The sequence below is a fragment of the Dendrobates tinctorius genome, unplaced genomic scaffold (genome assembly GCF_039654945.1).
Source record: "Dendrobates tinctorius isolate UK_male_01 unplaced genomic scaffold, ASM3965494v1 ptg000116l, whole genome shotgun sequence".
Taxonomy (NCBI): domain Eukaryota; kingdom Metazoa; phylum Chordata; class Amphibia; order Anura; family Dendrobatidae; genus Dendrobates; species Dendrobates tinctorius.
Genome location: NW_027361784.1, coordinates 12,910,351 through 12,923,345, shown reverse-complemented (window position 1 = coordinate 12,923,345; position 12,995 = coordinate 12,910,351). Strand labels below are relative to the sequence as shown.

General features: G+C 44.4%; 1 protein-coding gene across 8 annotated transcripts in view; it reads left to right on the top strand.

The window, feature by feature from the left end:
* Window positions 1–12,995, top strand: part of CSMD3 (CUB and Sushi multiple domains 3) — a 1,871,449-nt gene that overhangs the window by 1,526,162 nt on the left and 332,292 nt on the right. For all 8 annotated transcript variants that reach the window (XM_073590214.1, XM_073590213.1, XM_073590210.1 and 5 more), the window contains one exon: window positions 952–1,056. In XM_073590214.1, the coding sequence (XP_073446315.1) occupies window positions 952–1,056 (105 nt within the window). The remainder of the gene's footprint in view (window positions 1–951; window positions 1,057–12,995) is intronic.

Genomic DNA, 12,995 nt, shown 5'->3' with positions numbered 1-12,995 from the left:
TTTCTTTCTCTCTCTAATCTTTCTTTTTTCTTTCTCTCTCTCTGTTCTTTCTTTCCCCTCTTTCTTTATTTTTCTTTCCTCTCTCTCTGTTCTTTCTTTCTTTTCTTTACTTCTTTCTCTCTCTGTTCTTTCTCTGTCTCTCTCTGTTCTTTCTTTCTTTCTTTCTTCCCCTCTTTCTTTCTCTCTCTGTTCTTTCTTCTTTCTCTCTCTGTTCTTTCTCGCTCTCCTTTCTTTCTCTCTCTCTGCTTTCTTTTTTCTCTCTCTCTCTGTTTTTTCTCTTCCTTAAGTGCCAGTCAGTGTGCCAATAATGCCAGCCACTGTGCCCTGAGTACCAGTCAGTGTGATCAGCAGTGCTAAATGGGTGCGGTTGGGCGTGGACATGGGTGTGACTAGTTGCGAAATGGATGTGGCCGGGGTGTGACCTAAAATTTGCTGCGTTGCGCTGCGCGTGCCGCTGTCTTTCTCCCTCTTTCCCTTCTTCAAAACTTGGGAGGTATGATAAGGGCGGCTATGATCAGGGGGTCTTGTTGCCCAATGGATAGCAGTTCTGCCAGGAATTCTGTCACCGTGCATACAAAAGGGGACAGAGCTTTGTGGGGAGTACTGTACCTAAAAGCAATGAATAGGACTGAGCTGAAATACTGGGCACATCTCTGACTACATGTTATATAGTTGTGTTAATCTCCTCTCACTTCTTGTAACCTACAAGTGTACAAAGATATTATATAGTCACCGTGTGACTAGTGGGCCTGTGTATCTTCAAATGCCAGGGCTGAATTTTAGTCCCAGTCCGGCCCTGGAACACATGTACTGTCATAGCTATAACACATCAATATCAAAGTAGCGGACCACCATCCTTGATGTTGTAAAAACATAGATTTCAGTATAATTTATTGTGGTTTGTCCGATATATTCTTATTCATACAGTGTATGACATGTTTTTATTCCTAGGAACCACCATACCTCATCTTCTAAACAGCACATCAAACAATCTGTACTTAAATTTTCAATCAGACATCAGTGTTTCTGCAGCTGGGTTCCATCTGGAATACACAGGTAATTGTCTCTAGTTTTTTACACCACACAAAGAGAAGCACATTATTGTCAGCTTTCTACATTGTCAGAATTCATTTATTTTACATCTCTATGTATCAAAAGGAAAAGCTCCGTTACTCTACTATATGGGGTTGTTTCATTTGATGACTTTTTTATTCTTGATTTCTATATATACGTTGGATATATCAAGTAAAAGAGAATACAGTGTCATCAGAATATGAGTTATTCTTTAAATTAAGTTTTTTTGTTAAAAATATTTCAATTTTCTTTCTTAAATTGTCAATGTTGCCATCAAAAGAAAAATTTGCAATCTACTAATTACTGAACAGGCTAAAATATTAACCCTTTTACGACCTTGGATGCATAGATACGACCAAGGTCGCCTCCCCCAGTTTGCTACGGGCTCCGTAGATGAGTCCGCAATTTTTTCAGCACATGTCATTTCATCAGCTGACAGATTCCCCTAACAGCCGTGGGTCAAATCATGATCCACTCGGGGTTGTTTACATGTTATATGCCACTGTCAATCTCTGACAGTGGCATTTAACATGATTGTGACAAAAGAGCGTCACACACCCCGCTCATCACACTATTCTCACGTTGTACGATGACAGCATGTGAGCCAGCAGCTGTGACTGGCAGTAAAAAGATCACAGCTGTCAATTTCTGAGAGTACTAAACTCATCGTACTACACCTGCTCTTTCTGATAACAATGAGCTCACATGAGGCTGATGGGAGTATTTATCATCCGGCGCCTGTGCAATAAATAATTTAAAACATTTTTGAAAAAAATGGCATGGTGGCCCTGTAATTTTCATAAACAGCTCATGGAAAGTCGACGGCTGAGGGCTGATGTTAATATTCTGGTAACAAGGAATAGCCACAAAGGCTCTCAGGCTATTAATAACAGCTGTTTGATTATCTTTTATTGGAGTTATTATAGGGGAGACCCCAAAAAAATGACGTGGGGTCCCCCTATAATCAATAACCAGCAAAGGATAAACAGACAGCTGAAGGATAATATTAATAGCTTACAAAAGTGCCTTGAATATTGTCCCCCTCCCAGACTAAAAATATCAGCTCTGAGCGGCCCCAAAAATGGTTCATCAATTAGATGTGCCAATTGGGGTGCCTAACCTTGCTCTTTCAACTTGCCCTGGTGTGGTGGCAAGTGAGTTAATAGTTATGTGGTTCATGTCAGCTTTGTAATGTCAGCTGACATCAAGTCCACAGGTTAGAAATGGAGAGGTGTCTGTAAGATTCCCCCATTACTTTCCCCATAGTCTTAATGTAATAAAGACACATCAAGAGTAAAGTCCATTTTTAAAATAAAACTCCCCACCCTCTTTACCTATTTATTAAAAAAAACATATTCCTCACCTTTCCGATGAGAAGATAAGCCATATCTGTCCCACGTAAAACTCCAGCTCTGCTACATCTGGGTGGTTTGTTGAGCGGTGACATGATGCAACCACCCAGAACTCACTGAGACTGGAGAACACTCCTGCAGTGTGTAACGCTAATATGAGAAAGGTAATCGAAGTTTATAGCTGGTGAACCCCGGTTATTTCACTGATGTCACCGCTTGCTGCATGAAAACATTCTCATGAGTGCTGACATCACTGATATGACCGGGGTTCATCAGCTATGAACCCCAGTGACCTTTCTCACGTCACTGCTACATACTGCAGGAGCTTAATCATGCTCCTGTTTGTTAGGCATGGGAATTCTCCCACTGCACAGGATGGATCCCAAGCCTTATCTTCTCTTGTGGTCTCCCATTCAGTCCCGACCGCAGGAGGTGCTGCTAAGCAAAAACTTCAGTCTCAACTTCTTGCTCAGACTTGGGCTATGCACATTGTTATCACTGCCTCTCCATGTCCAGCTATGGTAAATAACAATAGACAGCAGCAAGCAGTCATTCCTGAGACTAAAGGGCCTGTCACACTAAGAGATATCGCTAGCAATATCGCTATAACTTGTGACGTTATAGCGATATTGCTAGCGATATCGCTGTGTCTGATACTTACCTACAACCCGCTCCCCCGCTGGTTATCGCTGATCGCGTGAGAACGTTCAGGACCGTTTCTCGTCGTCAGCTTCCTGTGGCGCTTCCTGTTGTGAAGACAAGCGACGCGTGGAGCCGGGCGGGAGGACGCAGGATCGCCTGGTGTGACAGGAAAGTAGCGATCCCCGTCCCCAGCGATGTCGCTAGTGAGATCTGCCTATGTGGCAGCTCACTAGTGACCACTTAGCGATGTACCCGCGATCCTGACCGCGTCATATCGCTGGTCGGGATCGCTGGTACATCGCTAAGTGTGACAGTACCTTAAGTCCAGGATTCGATCTAGTGAGTATGTTCGTGAGGTGGCGACCTCTAATTGGTGGTCGGTCGTCAGCTGCTCAGGTCCTGTGCTTGTGCCGGATGGCTTGGCCCGTGAGCAAGGTCCTGTCTGATTGGACTTAGGCGCAGTCTATAAAAGGATCTTTGGGGCACCCAGAGGCGCGCTAAGATAATTTGCCGTCGTGTGTGTGGGTGTAGACTCTGCCGCTCTGTCAGCTTGTGTGATCATCTAGTTTTACCTAGAGAGGCAGGTTTTTCCTTGGCTTGGCCTAGTGCCACGTATGCTGTTAGCACAGGTTGTTTACAGGGCACAGTCAAACCCACGTGCTTTGACCTTTTTGATTTGGGCATAGCACACAACTTTTTGGTTAGCTAAGCTTGGTACTTGTATTTTCGCACCACTCAGTGGAGCTGTTATAGTTAGTGTTATTTCCAGTGCCTCTCAGCGTCTAGCTGAGCTGGTATTCCACAGCCAGTGCTCACTCCTCTGAGAAGTTATCAGAGCAAGGAAATCTGCACTCAGTCCACACAGGGTGATGTTTAACCCCTTGTGTTCTTTGAGATCGCTCACTGCACTGCTCTGCCATTGCTCATTATCAGCAGGTGGATCCCGGGTTGTGATCGCACTAAATAAAATAACTAATAAAGTGTGATCCGCCAACCCTAACAGTATCTTAGAACCAGGGTCTGGCTAGCAATGGCGGATGAGCAGCAGCTTCAGCGGAGCATCCAGCAACTGGAGAGCAGTTTGTCCACCTTAGAACGAGCGACCTCAGCTGTCGATACATCTGCAGTAACGGCGCAGTCAGCCAGTGAAGCTGCAGTTAGGGTTTCAGCTGCGACTCCTGCACTATTTTACTCACACTTCCCACTCCCCGATAAGTTTTCTGGGAATAGTAAGGCTTGCAGGGGATTCGAGATCCAGTGCTCAATCCAGCTGGAGCTACTGAGTTCACATTTCTCGTCTGTACTGGCCAAAGTGGGATTTGTGGTGTCTCTGTTGATGGACAGGGCGTTGGAGTGGGCTTTGCCGTTATAGGAATGTAAGGACCTGGTGGTCCAGAGTGTATCTTGCTTTTTGAGTGCTCTGAGGCAGGTCTTTCTAGGAACCCAGATTATCCATGACATAGCCCTCCAACTTCTGTCTCTGACGAAGAACTCTTTGCCGACCAGCCAGTTTGCTATTTGGTTCCAGTAGATAAACAGTCGCACTCAAGTGTGGATTAATCTTGCAAAAAATCCTGAAGATTTTGTGAAATTTTTGGATTTTTATTTTATTTCAAATGCATCAAATAGTGTAACACCGCAGACAAAAGAAGTATCCAAAATGTGGGTATAATATCGTAATCCAGGATATGAGTATACTATGGTTACGTTTCGACCTACTAGGAGGCCTTTCTCAAACCATACTCAAGTAGTGTCAAGAAAAAGATTAATTAGAGCATTTTCAGAAGTCCCAAACAGGGGCTGATGGCATGGGAGCAGCCTGGACCTGCGGTGCTGCTCCCATGCCATCAGCCCCTGTTTGGGACTTCTGAAAATGCTCTAATTAATCTTTTTCTTGACACTACTTGAGTATGGTTTGAGAAAGGCCTCCTAGTAGGTCGAAACGTAACCATAGTATACTCATATCCTGGATTACGATATTATACCCACATTTTGGATACTTCTTTTGTCTGCGGTGTTACACTATTTGATGCATTTGAAATAAAATAAAAATCCAAAAATTTCACAAAATCTTCAGGATTTTTTGCAAGATTAATCCACACTTGAGTGCGACTGTTTATCTACTGACTACTGTTTGTGGACCCTCCACGTACAGTCAGCACCTATCTCCTCCACAGCAAGAGTTCGCGTCTTTCTTCTTTTGCTATTTGGTTCCAGACATTAGCTTCCAAACTAGAGTTGCCACACAAGGTCTTGGTCCCAGTGTTTGGCAGGGCCCTTGCAGACTATGATAAAGATGCACTGGCCACGAGGGAGATCCCTACTACACTGGAGGATTTAATATCTATCTCCACTCGTATCGAACTTTGGTTTGCCGAACAAAGGTTGGAACGAGCCTAGTGTAGACAAAGGTTTCGGTTGGCACCTAATCTCACCAATCCTTTGGGGTCTCCGACTTGGACTTGTACCGAGAGAGTCTCTGGTGGGTCGTCGGATGGAGGCTAAATTCTGTTCTGTTCTCCCTTCACCATCTCGTCCTATCTGTGAGCAGTCTGGTCTTGTCGCCAACAAGCGTACCAGGCGTCAAAAGTGAACGGCCGTCTTTAGGCTAGTTTCACACTAGCGTTCAGGAGGGCTGTGGATGGCAGCCTACTTCCTCCTTTCTTCCTCTGTGAAGCTCCGCCCACACTCTGCCTACTGCCCCATACATTCAACATTTCCCTGCCTAGCTATCTTTAACATTGGATACGCAGGGATATGCGTTGTATGCGGATGCGCCCTCATGCGGCGGTTTGATGTGTGCAGGGACCGCACGGAAATGCAAAATTTTGGAGGAGGAGGAAGTAAGCTGCCATCCGCAGCCCTCCTCAACACAAGTCTGAAACTAACCTTAGTGGTTATTGGGGGAGTTTTTTAGCCGTCGAACATTACCTCCATATTAACCTTCAAAGTGACACTGTCCTAAGGGTCAACCTCACTCCCTGCAAAGGCTTGCATGGATTCCATGGCAGAGGGTAATTTTATGTCCCTTCCTTTGCCAGACGGCACGCAATACCCTGGTGATGGTCTTTAAGCCCGTTACCATCCGGGTGGTTAACGGTCCAATGCTTCCCTACCAGATCACCCATCAGACCATCCTGCTTTTCCTTGCGTTCTCCCCAGAACATCTGGAGTTAATCTCCTTGCTAGTCATCCCCGAGGGAATTGATGAGGTATTGCTGGGTATGCCCTGGTTGCGTCACCATTCACCCCATATTGATTGGGCTACTGGGAATATACAGGGATGGAGTAGGTCATATGAGGGAAAGTGCCTCAAGGCCCAAGTCCTGGTTGGGTTGTCCGAGGTTCCAGCAGATCTAACCTCGCTCCCGAAGCACTACTGGCAGTATGTGGATGTGTTCTCAAAGAAAGCCGTGGAGACACTTCCTCCCCATTGTCCCTATGATTGTCGGATAGACCTCATACCGGGGGGGCAGAGCCACCTCGCGGATGTGTATACCCTTTGTCGCTCCCGGAGACTAAGGCGATGTTGGCATATATAAAGGAGAATCTAGCGACGGGATTTATTAGTAAATCTGTGTATTCTGCTGGGGCTGGGTTCTTCTTCGTCCAGAAGAAGAACAGGGAACTTCGTTCTTGTATAGATTATGGGGTCTCAAAGCCATCACCATTAAAAATAAATATCCTCTGTCACTTATCTCGAAGGTGATTGACAGACTGCGGGGTGTGAGGATATTTACTAAATTAGATCTGCGAGGCACCTATAATCTAATACACATTCAAGAGGGTGACGAATGAAAGCCGGCGTTTAACACTCTGGTCGGGCATTATGAATACTTTGTAATGCCATTTTGACATTGTAATGCACAAGCCGTCTTCCAGGACTTTGTCAATGACCTCTTTCGGGAGATGTTATCCACCTCTGTAGTCGTTTACTTGGATCACATACTCATCTTCTCCCCCAATCTGGATGCTCATCGTAGAGACGGTGCCAGAGTTTTTGAACTCTTGCGTGCCTACTCTCTTCATGCCAAACTTAAGAAGTGTCTCTTTGAGCAGGAATCCTTACCATTCCTTGGCTATATCATCTCAGCCAAGGGTTTGGCTATGGATCCTTGGTGGAATCAGTGTTGAACTGGCAGGTGCCTCATTTCCTTAATGTGGTGCAGTGCTTTATGGGGTTTATTAATTAAATAAATACTAATAAATAATCTTCATTTGTATATAGCGCTAACATTTTCCTCAGTGCTTTACATTTTGCACACATTATTATCACTGTCCCCATGGGGCTCACAATCTAAATTCCCTATCAGTATGTCTTTGGACCCCACCCTCACCCTCACGGCTCCCTTGGTAGCTCTCACCAAGAAGGGGGCTAACCCCAAGTCATGGTTGAAAGAGGTTTCTGAGGCCTTCATCTCCCTAAAATCCCATTTCGCTAGGGCTCCTGTGTTACATTGACCAGATGTGGATAAGCTTTTCATCCTGGATGTGGATGCTTCTTCCGTCGGTGCGGGGGCTGTGTTGTATCAGAAGGATGCTCACGGTTGGAAATGGCCCTGCTTCTTCTTTTCTAAGTCCTTCTCCCAGCGGAAAGTAATTATTCTATTGCGGACAGGGAGCTATTGGTCATGAAGTTGGCTTTCACCGAATGGAAATACCTTCTGGAAGGAGCTCGGCATCCCTTTCAGGTGTATACGTACCATAAAAATGTGCTTTATTTGCAGACGGCCCACCAATTAAACTCTCGCCAGGCCAGGTGGTCTCTATTCTTCTCCAGATTCAAATTTACCATACACTTTCTCTCGGGAGACAAGAATTTACGAGCTGGCGCCTTATCCCCTTATGTAGTGTTGTTCAAGGGATGAGCCATGGCTAATTATCCCTTCAGAGAGTCTGTGAACGGTGGCTCCGGTTTTGCTTGGGTAAGACTCTTGTACCACCAAACCTGCAGCTGGAAGTTCTCTCGTGGGTTCACACGTCTAAGTTGGTAGGGCACTTTGGAATCAAGAGGACTACTGAGCTCCTAGCGAGGTCATATTGGAGGAAGCGGATGGCGCGTGACATTATGGACTATGTTCTGGCATGTGTTTCTTGTGCCCAGAATCGGCCTTCTCGGCAGAAGCCTGCAGGCTTGCTACATCCCTTGCCAGTGGCAGATAATCCCTGGGAGATGGTCGGGATGGACTTCATTGTGGGCTTGCCCAAGTCCCGTAACAATACTGTCATCTGGGTAGTCACCGACCATTTCTCAAGATGGTTCATCTTGTTCCTCTTCCACGCGTACCATCGGCTCGAGCTTTGACTGTGCTATTTGTAAGGCACATCTGCCGTCTTCACAGGATGCCTGACAAGATAGTCAGTGACTGGGGTCCCCAGTTTGCTTGCCGGTTCTGGAGAGAGCCTTGTAGGCTGCTCAGTATTGAACTTAATCTTTCTTCAGCATATCATTCCGAGACAAATGGGTTGATAGAGAGAGCCAATCAGACTTTGGTCACGTACCTTCAGCATTTTGTCTCTGCCAGGCATTATGACTGGGCATCCTTACTGCCATGGGCAGAGTTTTATCTTAACAACTCGGTAGCCGATTCTACAGGGCAGACACTGTTTCTCCTTAATTACAGTCAGCATCCGTCTTCTGACTCTAGTGTGGTGGACTGGACTGTCGAGGCTTGTGACATCTGGGACCACACACAGGATGCCATCAGGGCCTCTATAGAGAGGATGAGGGTCTCTGCTGATGCGCATCACTGCCCCACTCCTGTTTTTGCACCTGGTGATTTAGTGTGGCTCTTGGCTCATAATACCAAGCTGTGTGTAGAGTCCACTAAGTTTGCTCCTCGCTATTTGGGTCCTTTCAAGGTCCTTGAACAGGTAAATCCTGTGGTATATTGCTTGTCCCTTCTGCCGCATCTGAATATTACTGACACCTTTCACGTCTCCCTCCTTAAACCTGTTCACATGTCTCGGTTTTCTGAGTCTTCTGCTGAGACTTTGGGTATGTCTTCGGACGATTTGAAGTGAACACGATTGTTGGTTCCAAGGTGGTGCGTAGCAAAAAAATTTTTGGGTTGATTGGAAGGGTCATTAACCGGAAGATAGGATCTGGGAGCAGGTTGAGCACATTTGTGCCCCACAGCTTATTGCATCCTTCGAGTGTAGCGACGCTCACGGGAGGGGAGCTAGGAGGGGGGGTAATGTTAGGCATAGAGATTCTCTCACTGCTCAGGGTAGATCCCAAGCCTTATCTTCTCCTGCCATCTCCCATTCAGTCTCGATCGCAGTAGATGCTGCTCAGCAAAGATATCGGTCCCAGCGTCTTGCTCAGACACAGGGCTACGCATATTGATACTGCTGCCTCTCCAGGTCCAGCTATGGTATGGTAGCTATCAATAGACAGCAATGAACGGTCATTCCTGAGCCTAAGTACAAGATTTGCTTTACTGATCATGCTCGTGAGTTGGTGACCTCTCATTGGTGGTCGGTTGTCAGCTGCTCAGGTCCTGTGCCGGCTCCGGATTGGCCCGCGAGCAGCGTCCTGCCTGATTGGACTTAGGCGCAGTCTATAAAAGGATCTTTGGGTTGCCCAGCGGCATGCTAAGATCATTTGCGGTCATGTGTGTGTGGGTGGAGACTTTGCCGCTCTGTCGGCTTGTGTGATCATCTAGTTTTACCTAGAGAGGCAGGTTTTTCCTTGGCTTGGTCTAGTGCCTGTCTCAGCCACGTGTGCTGTTAGCATGGGCTGTTTACAGGACACGTGCTTTGACCCTTTTGTTTTGGGCATAGCACACACCTTTTTGGTACCGCTCGGCAGTTGGCTGAGGTTGGTACTTGTATTTTTGCGCCACTCAGTGGAGCTGTTTTAGTTACTGTTATTTCCATTGCCACTCGACGTCTAGCTGAGCTGGTATTCCATGGCCAGTGCTCACCCCTCTGAGAAGTTATCAGAGTAGGGTAATCTGCACTCAGTCCACACAGGGTGACATTTAACCCTGTGTGTTTTTTGAGATCGCTCGCGTCACTGCTCCACCATTGCTCATTAGCAGCAGGTTTACATCTCTGCACGGTGGACCCAGGGTTGCGATCGCACAAAATATAATAACTAATGAAGTGTGATCCTCCAACCCTAACACTGTTTCAGTGTGTTCCGGCTGGTGTGGAGAGCAGCTGGATCACTGATGTGACCACTCTCCTTATCATCTGAATCATCGTGGGACAACAATGGGTTATGGTGGAAAAAGTGAGTACAACTTTGCTTTTTTATTTTTTGTGACTAAATGGGTAAAAGAGGGTGTGGAGATTATTCAGTCTGACTTTATTCAGGTTGTGTATTTTTCATAAAATGATTATGGGATTAGCAATAGGGACTTGTTATAGACGCTTCTCTGTTTCTAACCCCTGAGCTTGATGTCAGTGGCCTTAAAACAGCTGACATCAACCCCAAAACTATTACTACATTTGAAGAGCTGGGCAGAAGGCCCGAATTAGCGCATCTGATAGATGTGCCTTTTCTGAGGCACCTGTTAGCTACTAATTTCTGGCTTGGGGGCCATTATCCATGGTCCCTTCCCAGTCTGAGTATACCAGCCCTCTGCTGTCTGCTTTAGCTTGGCTTGTTGTCAAAAATGGGTGGGACCCCACACCACTTTTTTCATTATTTATTTAAATAATTGAAAAATAAGGTGTGGGAACCCCTTTATTTTTGATAACCAGGCAATATAAAGTTGACAGCTGTGAGTTGCAGCCCACAGCAATCAGTTTTACCTCTATTGATTACCTAAAATAGAGGGGAACCAACCCCATTTATTTATTTACTGCACAGGTGCTAGGCAATTAATACTCTGATCAGCCTACTCTCGTTGCAATCAACAAGAGCAGATTTAGGACGATGAGAGTAGTACTCTCATAAGCTGATGCCTGTGACCGGCAGTATCCTTTTAACCACTTACCACAGTTGCTAGCCTAAAGCTGTCATCTGACAGCGTGGGAACCTCAGCGATCTGCCTGGAGGTAACGATCTTACCACTGATCAGAGCCCATGTTTCCCGCACTATCATGCAGATGACAGCATGGTAAACAATGGATGTTCTGGCCCTCCATTCCTCTGTCTGGAGTCTTGGTTCGAGTTCGAGTTAAGTTACCATTCTGGTACCTGAAACAAATTTTTTTTAAAAAATGTTAACCCAAGCCTGCTGAACCCGAACATACATGGGTTTGCCCATCACAAATCTTAATCTTTAAAACCATTATTTGAATACACATGTGGGTTATAATGGAGGGGTACCATTACTGTGTACACTACCAAGTGTTGAACTTACAATAGAATATTTTTATAGTGCCCCACCATATTGCTTGTGCTGTTAAACTTGAAGATTTATTACTGAGGCTGCTCTTGGCAAAGCAGATCTTATTTATTACAGAGAAGACCCAGCAATAGAGCTCACACCAGTGGGAGTGTGACATGACATCCTCCAATCAGGTTTTCTGACTAATAATAGAGAAGCGCTGATTTGATCAAAGCAGCCTCTGTAATAAATCTTCATGTTTAACAGTACCAGCAGTACGGAGCAACATGACAACTCTGTAGTGTTGTCCCTCTAGAGGAATCACGACTGTCAGGTCCAAATAGTTTTATAATACATTGTTCAGAAAGTCAGAAGATAAGAGTGAGTTGCTTGTATTTAACTTTCTCCAAATTATCGTGTTTAGAAATATACTCTTTGTGGACTAAGTAACTTTGTGCAGAATAGTTTGCTAATATTGGATTTGTTGTAGAATATTTTATTGACATGAATGATTATTTATATTTGAGGTTTTTCTACTAAATTTACTTCATTTTAACACCTTTGTGTCCACCAAGATGTCTTGACTGACCTGTGCTTTAAGAATATACTATTCCCCTATGGTTAACAATCCTATAGCTGTCAGCTGTACACTGTAGCTGACAATTTGCTGCATCAGCCACAATTAGTATTGGTTCCCACTATAATCGTTGAACCCCTTAAATGCTGCTGTCAATAATGACTACAGCATCTAGGTGGTTAGCAGATTGTGAGGGCTCCCTCTTTAACCTCATCGGCACCCTGAGATCTTGATTGTGTGTTCATGATGTCTGCCGTTGCAGTTCATGGCCTAATAATGCCCTTAAGGTCTTGCAACTGCAGAAGTTATCAACATTTTGATTGTAAAAATGCATTTCTTTATTTCTGTTTTGCCACTTTGTATTAATTCTTGAAAAGCACCTGAAGGGTTAATAAACTACCTCAATGCAATTTTGAATATGTTGGTTTTCTTTTAAATTATATAAAGTTTGGGATTTTCCCTTTTATAGGTCTCTCAAAGTCACTTCAAAACTTAATAGGTTAAAAAAAATAGTTTTGTAAATTTCCTTGAAAAAATGAAAAATTACTGCTACATTTTTATACTGTTAAAATGCAAACAAAATAAAACAACATTTTATAAATGCTGCTGATTTAAAGCAGACATTAAGGAAATGTTATTTATTAATATTTTTTGTGTAATATGACTATCTGGTTTAAATGGATAATCATTCCACGTTTTAAAATTGCAATTTTGTGTAATTTTTGCAAAATTTCTGATATTTTTTATAAATAAAAGCAGAAAATATCGTTATCCGGGAAAACTGGCTACATTGGTTTGAATATCAAAATAAGTTTAAGCTATAAATCATGGAATTAAGCAATCAACTATGTTTATGTTATATATATTTATACATGTTTTAGTTTCTCCACTATTAAGGAAAAAATTGGCTTATTATCAGCAGGATTACCACCCCCTACCCTTCCTCTCCATCCCTCTTGCCCTCATTTAATTTCCCTCTTTTCCTCAGGAGTCTTTTATAAAGGTGACTATGTAAGGCAGCTGTCTTTAATGCAGGTAACGAGTTGATTAGGAGCGTCTAACTGG